This window comes from Trachypithecus francoisi, unplaced genomic scaffold (genome assembly GCF_009764315.1).
Source record: "Trachypithecus francoisi isolate TF-2019V2 unplaced genomic scaffold, Tfra_2.0 Lachesis_group8, whole genome shotgun sequence".
Lineage (NCBI taxonomy): Eukaryota > Metazoa > Chordata > Mammalia > Primates > Cercopithecidae > Trachypithecus > Trachypithecus francoisi.
The window spans coordinates 10,550,000-10,562,800 of NW_022681473.1; the positions used below are offsets into that span (position 1 = coordinate 10,550,000).

Genomic DNA, 12,801 nt, shown 5'->3' on the forward strand with positions numbered 1-12,801 from the left:
GTTATAGGTTTTTTTTTTTTTTTTTTTTTTTTTTGAGACAGAGTCTCGCTCTGTCCCCCAGGCTGGAGTGCAGTGGCGCGATCCGGGCTCACTGCAAGCTCTGCCTCCCAGGTTCATGCCATTCTCCTGCCTCAGCCTCCCAAGTAGCTGGGACTACAGGCACACGCCACCACACCCGGCTAATTTTTTGTATTTTTAGTAGAGACAGGGTTTCACTGTGTTAGCCAGGATGGTCTCTATCTCCAGACCTCACGATCTGCCCGCCTCAGCCTCCCAAAGTGCTGGGATTACAGGCATGAGCCACCACGCTGGGCCAAGTTACAGAATTTCAACATCATGTCATCAGTAAACTATTAAAGTACTTTTTTTTTTTTTTTGAGACAGAGTCTCACTCTGTCGCCGGGGCTGGAGTGCAGTGGCTGGATCTCAGCTCACCGCAAGCTCCGCCTCCCGGGTTCACGCCATTCTCCTGCCTCAGCCTCCCGAGTAGCTGGGACTACAGGCGCCCGCCACCTCGCCCAGCTAGTTTTTTTTTTGTATTTTTTAGTAGAGACGGGGTTTCACCGTGTTAGCCAGGATGGTCTCGATCTCCTGACCTCGTGATCCGCCCGTCTCGGCCTCCCAAAGTGCTGGGATTACAGGCTTGAGCCACCGCACCCGGCTAAAGTACTTTTAAAGTTCAGATGATAGACGTGTCTCTATACTTGAAGTCTAATAAAGGCAACTCTTGCTTTGAAATGAACATGAAATATTTCAGTCTCTTTTACCTCAACCTCAAATTTCTGCCTCTGAAATCTTCAGTTTCCTTCAAAGGCAGAAATATGGGAAGCCATCCTGACCCCTGATCCCCATCTCTAAGCATACTACATTGCTGGCTGCACTAGAACTGAAGGCACTAAAGTACAGAGTGCCATCACCCATTCTCTACCTGTATGTAGTAACTAATACTTCTAAAATTCATTACTGGACAGGTCGGTCAAGACAAAATTGTTTTCTGCAGGACACCAAGTAATCACTTACTTTTCTTTAACTAAAACCAAGATGAGTCTCCAAAACCAAGGGGAGCTTGGTGAAAGAACATGAAACTGGACGATGACAGCAATATGTGCAGATTTTTTTTTTTAACAATTAAGGTAATTTTTTAGCATCTACATTTTAAATAAGTTAAATTTTGGAATAACAAACTTCATCTTATTTTCAGGGTATAAAAGCCTGAGACACTTCCTCTGTGACATGGAGAAAACATCCTGCAAGGAGGAAAAGCTTCAGCAATAAAAATGATTACTACACATCGCGGTATCTTTTTTCTTTTTTTTGAGATGGAGTCTTGCTCTGTCGCCTAGACTGGAGTGCAGCGGCGTGATCTCAGCTCTCTGCAACCTCTGCCTCCCGGGTTCAAGCGATTTTCCTGCCTCAGCCTCCCAAGTAGCTGAGACTACAGGTGCACACCACTGTGTCCGGCGAATTTTTGTAGTTTTTAGTAGAGACAGGGTTTCGCCATGTTTGTCAGGCTGGTCTCTAACTCCTGACCTCAGGTGATTCACCCACCTCAGCCTCCCAAAGTGCTGGGATGACAGGTGTGAGCCACCGCGCCCAGCCCCACATTGCAAGGTAAACTGTTATGTTCAGGTTATGACTCGACAAATGAGGATCTTGCATTGGGCCCAACAAAACTATATTAGTGCTTTTTAGACAATATGAATGCACATTTGCAATGGATAAGCATTTAAGATAAGAGTCTCTCGGCCAGGCTCAGTGGTTCATGCCTGTAATCCCAACACTTTGGGAGGCCGAGGTGGATGGATCACTTGAGGTCAGGAGTTCAAGACCAGCCTGGCCAACATGGCAAAACTCCGTATCTACCAAAAGTACAAAAATTATCTGGGCGTGGCGGTGCCTGTCTGTAATCCCACCTACTCAGGAGGCTAAGGTGGGAGAATGGCTTGAGCCCAGCAGACAGAGGTCGCAGTGAGCCAAGATCACACCACTGCACTCCAGCCTGGGCTACAGAGCGAGACTCCGAAAAGAGTCTCTCTCTAGTTTATTTCTCAAGTGTGCCTTTCTAGATAGTAAATTTGATAATTTATTCAACAAATACTAAGTACTACTATATGTCACTGTTTTAAGTGCTAATAGTGATAAATGTCTACAGCACATCTAAGAAATACAAATTCTGTAATAAAATTTTACTAAGAAATAATGGGTAAAGCTGGTCACAGTGGCTCACACCTGTAATCCCAGCACTTTGGAAGGCCGAGGAGGGCGGATCACATGAGGCCAGGAGTTTGAGACCGGCCTGGTCAACATGGCAAAACCCCATCTCTACCAAAAATATAAAAATTAACCAGGTGTGGGCCAGGTGTGGTGGCTCACACCTGTAATCCCAACACTTTGGGAGGCCAAGGCGGGCGGATCACGAGGTCAGGAGATCGAGACGATCCTAGCTAACACTGTGAATGAAACCCCATCTCTACTAAAAATACAAAAAATCAGCCGGGTGTGGTGGTGAGCACCTGTAGTACCAGCTACCAGAAGGCTGAGGCAGGAGAATGGCATGAACCTGGGAGGTAGAGGTTCCAGTGAGCTGAGATTGCGCCACTGCACTCCAGCCTGGGAGACAGAGGGAGACTCCGTCTCAAACAAGCAAAAAAAAAAAAACAGATTAACCAGGTGTGGTGGCGCATGCCTGTAATCCCAGCTACTCGGGTGGCTGAAGCATGAGAATCATTTGAACCCTGGAGGCGGAGGCTGCAGTGAGCCAAGATGGCTCCACTGTGCTCCAGTGTGTGACAGAGCAAGACCTTGTCTCAAAAACAAAACAAAAAAAAAAAAAAAAAGAAAAGAGAAAGAAATAATGAGTGAAAACCGCAGCACTTAATATTATTAGGAAAATGTAATGCAAACTCATGTACTTGGAACAGCACTTCAGAATATAAATTCTACTACTTTTGGCAAAACACCTAATTTCAGCAGCTTTTCCACTATCATAAAGAAGAATGTAAAAAATACACAATAAATAGATAAAATAAATAGATAAAAATTGTGACAAGGGTAGATTACATGAAAAAAGATAAGCCAAACAGAAATGTTATGTCATTGAATTCGTATTGCCAATTTAGGTGCCAATTAGGTTGTGGTATGCCTGTGTGTCTATGAACAAAATACTCTTATTTCATTGGCCTACTAGACCAGTTCTTCCATAAGTGCATGAAAGGAAATGAAAAACATGAATCTCAAATGATTTCACCACTTAGTTATAAATAAACTAGGACTAAATTTTCAAATCTGCTAACTAGAATGACTTTTCAACACTTAATATCTGTCTTATCTGGAGCTTACAGAGCCAAATTTCTAAAACTTAGGTCTGAATCAAAAATGAAAAATCAAGAAAACCCAAAAGATATGCACAAAAGGGCCTACCAAACAGTAAGCAATGACAAGTGATTAAAGCAAAAAGATCAAGTTGCTAAGTTATAAGGAAGTCGCTGTTCATCTGGACCTTAGCCCAGAACACAAAAATTTGGAGGAGAAACGGCTGGTGGTTTAAAGGGGACAGGATTCTAAATTTGCTGCCTCATTCTTTAATCTGCAAAAGCTTCCTGATACTAAAATAGCCATAACCACAGTGAAAAATCCAACAAGGCTCCAAAGCTCTCAGACAGGTGAAAATTCACTGTCAGAAAAACATGTAGAAAATAATACATTTAAGGCTAAGATCAGAAATTTTTTCTTTAGAACCCAAGATTCTGCCAAAGGAGACAACGAAGCATTAAAAACAATTCTCAAAAAACCTTTAACATAACTAAATAGCAAAATTATCTCTACTCTCCCGAATTTACGGCCCTTCCTTTGACAAAACGCATTTTTTTTTCCTTCGAAGACTCAGTTCCTTTAAGAACCACCACCTGCCCATGGTGGGTTTTTTTTTTTCCTTCTTAAGAAGGCATCTGCACTGCAGAGTTCTGCATAAGGGGAGCTTGCCAGCCAGCTCCCACCAGCAGGCAGACGCGTATACAATGGAAACTAAAGGAGGTCTGCAGCTTCGCTCTCAGTCTTTCACAGAGATGGGAAAAGGGGACTCAACCAGCCCTCGCTTTGTCTGAATGTTCTCCCCCTCCCCCTTTCTGCAGTCAACACCCCCCTTTGTTATACTTCGATCAATAGTAGCCCACAGAAAACATGAAATCAAAACATGTTGATAGCTTAGCATGACTCTATTTTCTAGAATATAAGCGACTGTTGCGTGTCCCCACCCCCACGCAGCGCCAGGGAAGAGCAGGCTGTTGCAGATGCAGCCACGGATCCATCTTGGACCATCAGCAGCTCCCTCCCAAATCTTCCCTGAGCTATTCTCATCACGCCTCCTTCTACCTCGGAGCCTCAGAAAAATCCGGCATTCATGGAGTCTAGCCGAAAACAGTAAAAACAAAACAGACAAAATAAATGGGCTACAATGCTTCCATTAAACTTCCTCATCTTCCCCATGGGCAGCCAAAAATATTTTGGAGGACTATCATGAATGCTTGATTGTGTCAACACCTGTCTGCAAACCTGCAATGCAACCCTTTCACCACCATCCCCTCAAAAATCTAACAAATTGTTTCTCCCACCACCCACCTGCCCCTATCTAATCCTCCACTAAATCACCCCAGTTCACCATATGCATCAAGCAACTCTCCATTTTATCCCACGAGCTGGTATTTTTCCCCACCTGCCCAGTCTTGGCGTTAACGCCCACTGGACTGTCTCCCCGCCCCCAACCTGTTTTCCTCACACCCCGTTATTTCCTCATCGCCTGCACAACCTTACGTTCCCCTTCCCCTTTGCCCATTTTCCAAACGCTCGTCCCTGCAGGGCTGAAGCCGTCAGTAGTCGAGGGTAATTCTCCCTCCTCCCGCCTCGCCTCCTAATCCCCCCAGCCCTCAGGCCCCCGCTCGCCCTCTTTCCCAAGGCGGGGGCTCCCCGCGCGCCTCACCCGCACAGGAGGAGCTGCAGCTCTTCGTCCCCAGGGCGGGGCAGGCTCCTGGGCTCCCGCTGCCGCCGGGCGCGGACGGCTCGGCTCCGGAGGACGACGAGGAGATGGAAGGGGACTGAGTGGCCGCCGATGGCTCCGCCATAGCTACGCGAGCGAGGGTGGGAGAAGGGCGAAGAGAGATACGGGGCGGGAGAGAGGGAGGGGAAATAGAATAATCCGGCAACTGGCTCGCGCAAGTCCCTTTACCCCGCCTGCTCCGAGGACAGACTCCGACTGACTGACTGACTCAGCCGAGCGCAGAGACAGGGCGGGAGCGCGAGCGCGCATGCGCACAAAGGGCCCCGAGCTGGTGCCTAAGCGCGCAGCGGCGCAGGGCGCAGGCGCAAGAACCGTTGCTCGGCGCTCTTGCCGGGAAGGAGGGGCAAAGCCGGCCTCACGCGGCGCCTCGCGCGCCGCCGGGTGGGCAGCGTCCCTTGGGGACCAGACGCAAGGGGCGTACCCAAGCCCCAATCCCCGCCCACAACTGCGGCCGAATCCGGGAGCTGCGGGGTAGTATTCCCTCCTGCCTCTTTATGTGAATGTTTTAGGGTCGGCAGATTGTGTATTTTAATGATAGAAATTTATCTGGGCTTCCATTATCTGGAAACTCTTTCCCCTACATTCCAGAGTCTGTATCTTTTGTTTGATGCAGTCCCACCTGTGACTCCAATAAAAAGTGAAAACCAGAGTATAGAGTAGGCCCACTCTGCAAGGTGCTTTGTGAATTTCTCTGGCTATGTCGTAATATCTCCTCACCGAGAGGCAGAGATGGCACGGCCCCCCATTTGGTAGGTGGAGAAAGATGCTATACAGAATGAAAAACGATTACTCATTCCAATCACATTGCAATGCAGTCGCAGAACCTGCTTCGTATTCTTATCTCGTTACTGTTGCCAGAGAAGGATCCACCTTGGGTCTTAAGGTTTTCTTTTCCTCCGAATAGACTGTCAGATAGAGACGACATATTTTAGAGGGGGAAAAAAAAAGCTGAGCTGATGAAGAAGAGCCAGGAGATAAGAACATGTTGGCTGTGATTATGGGGGATGATAAAATTAGATATTAAAAATTCAGAATAAGCCCGCAGTCAGTGGCAGAGGCCCGTAGTCTCAGCTACGGCAGAGAAGGGAGGATCCCTTGAGTCCAGGAGTTGGAGTCCAGCCTGAGCCACACAGCGAGAACCTTCCTGCCTTAAAATAATAATAATAATAATAAAAATTTCAGAATAAGGCACAAAATACACATAATTGAATTTTATTCATAGACTAAAAGGGGTCCTTAGCAGAATATGTGTTTAAAACCAGATTTCTAGCCTATATTGGATTTTGTTCATTTTTTGCTTTTCCTGGGCTGGACTGCCAAATTCAAAGCCTTCTCCCTACATTTGGTCAAAATATTGGACAGGTGCATAGTCCTTGTTAAAGGAGGACTGTTGGCCGGGCGCGGTGGCTCAAGCCTGTAATCCCAGCACTTTGGGAGGCGGAGGCAGGTGCATCACCTGAAGTCAGGAGTTCAAGAACAGCCTGGCCAACGTGGTGAAACCTTGTCTCTACTAAAAATACAAAAAGTAGCTGAGCGTGGTGGTGGGCGCCTGTAATCCCAGCTACTCCGGAGGCTGAGGCAGGAGAATTGCCTGAACCCGGGAGGCAGAGGTTGCAGTGAGCCGAGATCGTGCCATTGTACTCCAGCGTGGGAGAAAGAGCAAAACTCTGTCAAAAAAAAAAAAGAAAGAAAGAAAAAAGAAAAAAAGAGAAAGGAGGACTGTATCCTGGAAATAATAAAAATCAAGGCTGTCGACTCTTATTGCTAAAGCAGCAATCAATGACCCAAAGTACAACTGCAGGATCAGCAGATCCTGTAAAGATGCAATCTCATGAAGGGGGAGGTGGTCAGTCAAGCTGCCGCTGAGGGGAAGGAAAGGCGATCTGATCAGTGGAAATCTTCTAGAACAAGCTGTGTACTACATCTGCCCTTGAGGTTTTTAAGGTCAGGTAAAGCCCTAGGGGGTGGAAGGATGCTGGCCTTTGCAATGCTCTGAAAAAGGCATAGAAAAATATTTCCCAAAATAACTCTGTAGCTATTATCTTACCCTGGCACTTACAGCATCAGCTGATAATGCAGCAAACTGTCTCTTGGATGGCAAAGGGAAATAATAGCCGATCTGATAACCAAGCCAGTTATCTACCCATTCTGATACATGCGTGCGTTTTTAAAAAAATGTACATTATTAGGGGAGCTGTTTTCTTCTTCCTTTTTTTTTTTTTTTTTGAGGCAGAGTCTTGCTCAGTCACCCAGGCTGGAGTGCAGTGGCGCGATCTCGGCTCACTGCAAGCTCTGCCTCCTGGGTTCACGCCATTCTCCCGCCTCAGCCTCCGGAGTAGCTGGGACTACAGTCGCCCACCACCACGCCTGGATTTTTTTTGTATTTTTAGTAGAGACAGGGTTTCACTGTGTTAGCCAGGATGGTCTCGATCTGCTGACCTCGTGATACACCTGCCTCGGCCTCCCAAAGTGCTGGGATTACAGGCATGAGCCACCGCGCCAGGCTCTTCTTCCTTCCTTTTTTCTTGTCTATTAAATGCTCCACTCCTTAAAACAAAACAAACAAACAAAAAAATATACATTATTAGGTGCTAGATAAGGAAACAAATGATGCTGGTACCTAACTCTGACAGCACTTGCTACAATCTGGAGAATCCAACCGGAAGGAAGTCCATTTTCCTAATATCTAGCAGCAGAGAAGTTAAAAAGCCAAATATGCACGAGGTTTTCTGGTCTTTTCAGACCCCTTGGAAATTTTTTTTTTTTTTTTTTGAGATGGAGTCTTGTTCTATTGCCCAGGCTGGAGTACAGTAGCGTGATCTTGGCTCACTGCAACCTCCGCCTCCCAGGTTCAAGCAGTTCTTCTGGCTCAGCCTCCCGAGTAGCTGGGATTACAGCATGTGCCTCCGTGTCTGGCTAAATTTTGTATTTTTAGTAGAGGTGGGGTTTCACCATGTTGGCCAGGGTGGTCTTGAACTCCTGACCTAGGGTGATCCTCCTGCCTCAGTCTCCCACGCCTGGGATTATAGGCATGAGCCACTGTGCCCGGCCAGTTCTATGAATGTGTATTGATCTTGTGCTGTGTGTATAACACAATCCTGGGAACTTTGAAGAGACCTCCAAAATATGTTTGTCTTGTCTTCAATGAGCTTACAAGCTAGTTAGCACAAAAAAAATACATAAATAATATAAATTAAATAGCAACTCAAAACAACCCCAAACACCATAAAACTATAGTGCTTTGATTAGATGGCAAGTAAATTAAATGAATTTAAAAGAGGGGGGCCAGGCGCAGTGGCTCATGCCTGTAATCCCAGCACTTTGGGAGGCCAAGCTGAGTGGATCACCTGAGATCGGGAGTTCGAGACCAACCTGACTAACATGGAAAAATCCTGTCTCTACTAAAAATACAAAAATTAGCCAGACGTGGTGGTGCATGCCTGTAATCCCAGTTACTCGGGAGGCTGAGGCAGGAGAATTGCTTGAACTCGGGAGGCAGAGGTTGCAGTGAGGCGAGATCGCGCCATTGCACTCCAGCCTGGGCAACAAGAGTGAGACTCTGTCTCAAAAAAAAAAAACCAAAAAGGGAAAGGGCCTGTAATCCCAGCACTTTGGGAGGGCAAGGTAGGCGGATCACCTGAGGTCAGAAGTTTGAGACGAGCCTGGCCAACATGGAGAAACCCCATTTCTACTGAAAATACAAAATTACCCAAGCATGGTGGCGTGCACCTGTAATCCCAGCTACTCGGGAGGCTGAGGCACGAGAATCCCTGAACCTGGGAGGCAGAGGCTGCAATGAACCGAGATCATGCCACTGCACTCCAGCCTGAGCAACGGAGTGAGACTCCACCTCAAAAATAAACAAACAAACAAAAAACGAGGGGAAGGATTTACTATGAAGTTATAGTGGCTTAGGGAGTTTTTTTTTTTTTTTTTTCCTGTCACCCAGGCCGTAGTGCAGTGGTGCGATCTCAGTTTATTACTGCAACCTCTTCCTCCCAGGTTTAAGTGATTCTCCTGCCTCAGCCTCCTGAGTAGCTGGGACTATAGGCATATGCCACCATGCCCGGCTAATATTTATATTTTTAGTAGAGACAAGGTTTCGCCATATTGGCCAGGCTGGTCTTGAACTCCTGACCTCATGATCTGCCCGCCTCAGCCTCCCAAAGTGCTGGGATTACAGGCGTGAGCCACCGTGCCCAGCCCAAGATGGAATTTTTAAAGTGCTTCCTGGCTGGCACAGTGGCTCACCTCCGTAATCCCTGCATTTTGAGAGGCCAAAGCAGGAGGATGGCTTGAGCCCAGGAGTTCAAGACCAGCCTGGACAACATAGCAAGACCTCATCCTGAAAAATAAAGAGCACACTGGAGTATGGCCATTTCTCTGAAGTTTCCTTGAACACCTGAGGCACTGTGCTAGGTCTCTTATTCTTTGGCCTTGTCTTTGTAGGACTGGCATTTTTTGTGTGCGTGTGTGAGTACATAGTAAGGACTGTTTTTTTTTTTTTTTTTTTTTTTTTTTTTTTTTGAGATGGAGTTTTGCTCTTGTTGTCCAGGCTGGAGTGCAATGGTATGATCTCGGCTCACCGCAACCTCTGCCTCCCAGGTTCAAGCGATTCTCCTGCCTCAGCCTCCAGAGTAGCTGGGACTACAGGCATGCGCCACCACACCTGGCTAATTTTGTATTTTTAGTAGAGACAGGGTTTCTCCATGTTGGTCAGGCTGGTCTCGAACTCCTGACCTCAGGTGATCCACCCGCCTCGGCCTCCCAAAGTGCTGAGATTACAGGCATGAGCCACCACACCTGGCCAGGACTGGTATTTTACACAGATAATTTCTTTATTTTTGAGATGGAGTTTTGTTCTTGTCGCCCACGCTGGAGTGCAATGGCATGATCTCAGGTCTCTGCAACCTCTGCCTCCTGACTTCAAGTGATTCTCCTGCGTCAGCCTCCTCACTGGCTAGGATTACAGGTGCATGCTACCAAACCCAGCTAATTTTTGTATTTTTAGTAGAGACAGGGTTTCACCACATTGGCCAGGTTGGTCTTAAACTCCCGACCTCTGGTGATTGACCCACCTCAACCTCCCAAAGTGCTGGGATTACAGGCATGAGCCACTGCGCTCGGCCTATACAGATAATTTCCCAGTTTAACTTCTAAGTTCTACATTTCTAATTCTATAATTTCTATATAAAATATAGAAATTCTATATAAAATATATAATTATATATTTCTAAGTTCTATAGTTCTAACTTCTAATTACCCTATATTTTCTTGACTTTTAGAAGCAATTATGTATTTTATTTTCAAATTTTTAAAATTAAATATTTTAATTTAAAATATCTGAAAGCCGGGCACAGTGGCTCACACCTGTAATCCCAGCACTTTGGGAGGCCGAGGTAGGCAGATTGCCTGCGGTCAGGAGTTGGAGACCAGCCTGTCTAACATGGTGAAACCCTGTCTCTACTAAAAATACAAAAAAATTAGCTGGGCGTGGTGACACATGCCTGTTGTCCCAGCTACTCAGAAGGCTGAGGCAGAAGACTCACTCCAACCCGGGAGGCAGAAGCTGCAGTGAGCCAAGATTGTGCCACTGTACTCCAGCCTGGGCGACAGAGCGAAACTCTCTCTTTTGTTTTTTTTTTTTTGAGACGGAGTCTGGTTCTGTTGCCCAGGCTGGAGTACAGTAGCCAGATCTCAGCTTACTGCAAGCTCTGCCTCCCGGGTTCACGCCATTCTCCTGCCTCAGCCTCCCAAGTAGCTGGGACTACAGGCACCTGCCACCATGCCCGGCTAATTTTTTGTATTTTTAGTAGAGACGGGGTTTCACCGTGTTGGCCAGGATGGTCTCGATCTCCTGACCTCGTGATCCGCCCGTCTCGGCCTCCCAAAGTGCTGGGATTACAGGCTTGAGCCACCGAGCCCGGCCGAAACTCTCTTGAAAAAAAAAATTAATATATAGTCACAGATCATTCATATATATGTACACAAATATTCAGGAATATATATACTGTAAAGTTTTATCACTAACTCCCTCCACTCCTGTACACATGTGTAGGTAGCTACTATTAGGATTTTCTTTTTTTTTTTTGAGACACAGTCTTGCTCTGTAGCCCAGGCTGGAGTGCAATGGCGCGATCTCAGCTCACTGCAAGCTCCGCCTCCCGGGTTCATGCCATTCTCCTGCTTCAGCCTCCCCAGTAGCTGGGACTACCGGTGCCCGTCACCACGCCTGGCTAATTTTTTTGTATTTTTAGTAGAGACGGGGTTTCACCGTGTTAGCCAGGATGGTCACGATCTCCTGACCTCGTGATCTGCCTGCCTTGGCCTCCCAAAGTGCTGGGATTATAGGCATGAGCCACCGAGCCCGGCCACTATTAGGATTTTCTTGTGGCAAACATAAGCACAGGTGAATATAGCAAATCTGTATCCTCATCCCCACCACCTTTTTTTTTTTTTTTTTTTTTTAATGGAGTTGCTCTGTCACCCAGGCTGGAATGCAGTGGTGGCACGATCTCGGCTCACTGCAACCTCTGCCTCTTGGGTTCAAGCCATCCTCCTGCCTCAGTCTTCCAAGTTGCTGGGATTACAAGCATATGCCACCATGCCTGGCTAATTTTTGTATTTTTAGTAGATACAGTGTTTCACTATGTTGGCCAGGCTGGTCTTGAACTTGTGACCTTAAGTGATCCGCCTTAGACTCCCAAAGTGCTGGGATTACAGGCATGAGCCATTGTGTGCTGTCCCCCACCCCCCACCTACTTATGTTCGTTCGTTCGTTCTTTCTTTCTTTCTTTCTTTCATTCTTTTTTTTTTTTTTGGAGGTAGGGTTTGCTCTGTTGCTCAGGCTGGAATGCAGTGCTACAATCACGACTCACTGCATCCTCTACCTCCTGGGCTCAAGCAATCCTCCCACCTCAGCCTCCCAACCAAGTAGCTGGAACCACAAGCACCCCACCATATCCGGCTAATTTATTTGTTTATTTTTGGTAGACATGGGATCTCCCTATGTTGCCCAGACTGTTTTCTTTGTTTGTTTGAGACAGAATTTCTCTCTTATTGCCCAGGCTGAATGCAATAGTGTGATATCAGCTTACTGTAACCACTGCCTCCCGGGTTCAGGAGATTCTCCTGCCTCAGCCTCTGGAGTAGCTGGGATTACAGGTGCCTGCCACCACGATTGGCTAATTTTTTGTATTTTTAGTACAGACGAGATTTCACCATGTTGGCCAGGCTGGTCTGCAACTCCTGACCTCAGGTGATCCACCTGCCTCGGCCTCCCAAAGTGTTGGGATTACAGGTATGAGCCACCGCTCCTGGTCTCCAGACTGGTCTTGGTCTCCTGGTCTCCAGACTGGGCTCAAGAGATCCTCCCAGTTAGACTGCTGTGCTGTTGCCTGAAATACCAATAATGAAGTAGCTGACAAGGTCTTAAGCTTTCAGTTGAGGACCTAATATTCAACTTTATAAGACCCTATCAAGTGGGGTTGGCTATTTTCTTTTTACAAATGAAGATGTCAAATCATTACCCCATTTTACACGCACGCAAAATAAGGTATGGAAATTCAAATGATGCCCAGGGATGTAATATTTCAACTTGTCCCTTCTGAGTTGCTTAAATACTGATCCTGCACATAGATGATAGAAGGCTGAACTGTGTCCCAGTACAGTCACAGTGAACGATATTTCCTCAGCTGTTTATCCCACAGGACTGCGAGTCTCTGGAGGATAGGAATGTGTCTTATGCA

General features: G+C 46.7%; 1 protein-coding gene across 1 annotated transcript in view; it reads right to left on the reverse strand.

The window, feature by feature from the left end:
• Positions 1 to 5,430, reverse strand: part of RTN3 (reticulon 3) — a 77,923-nt gene extending 72,493 nt beyond the window's left edge. Inside the window, exon 1 of the mRNA XM_033206759.1 lies at positions 4,976 to 5,430. Within this exon, the coding sequence (XP_033062650.1) occupies positions 4,976 to 5,117 (142 nt within the window). The 5' untranslated portion in view covers positions 5,118 to 5,430. The remainder of the gene's footprint in view (positions 1 to 4,975) is intronic.
• Between the last annotated feature and the right edge of the window lie 7,371 nt (positions 5,431 to 12,801).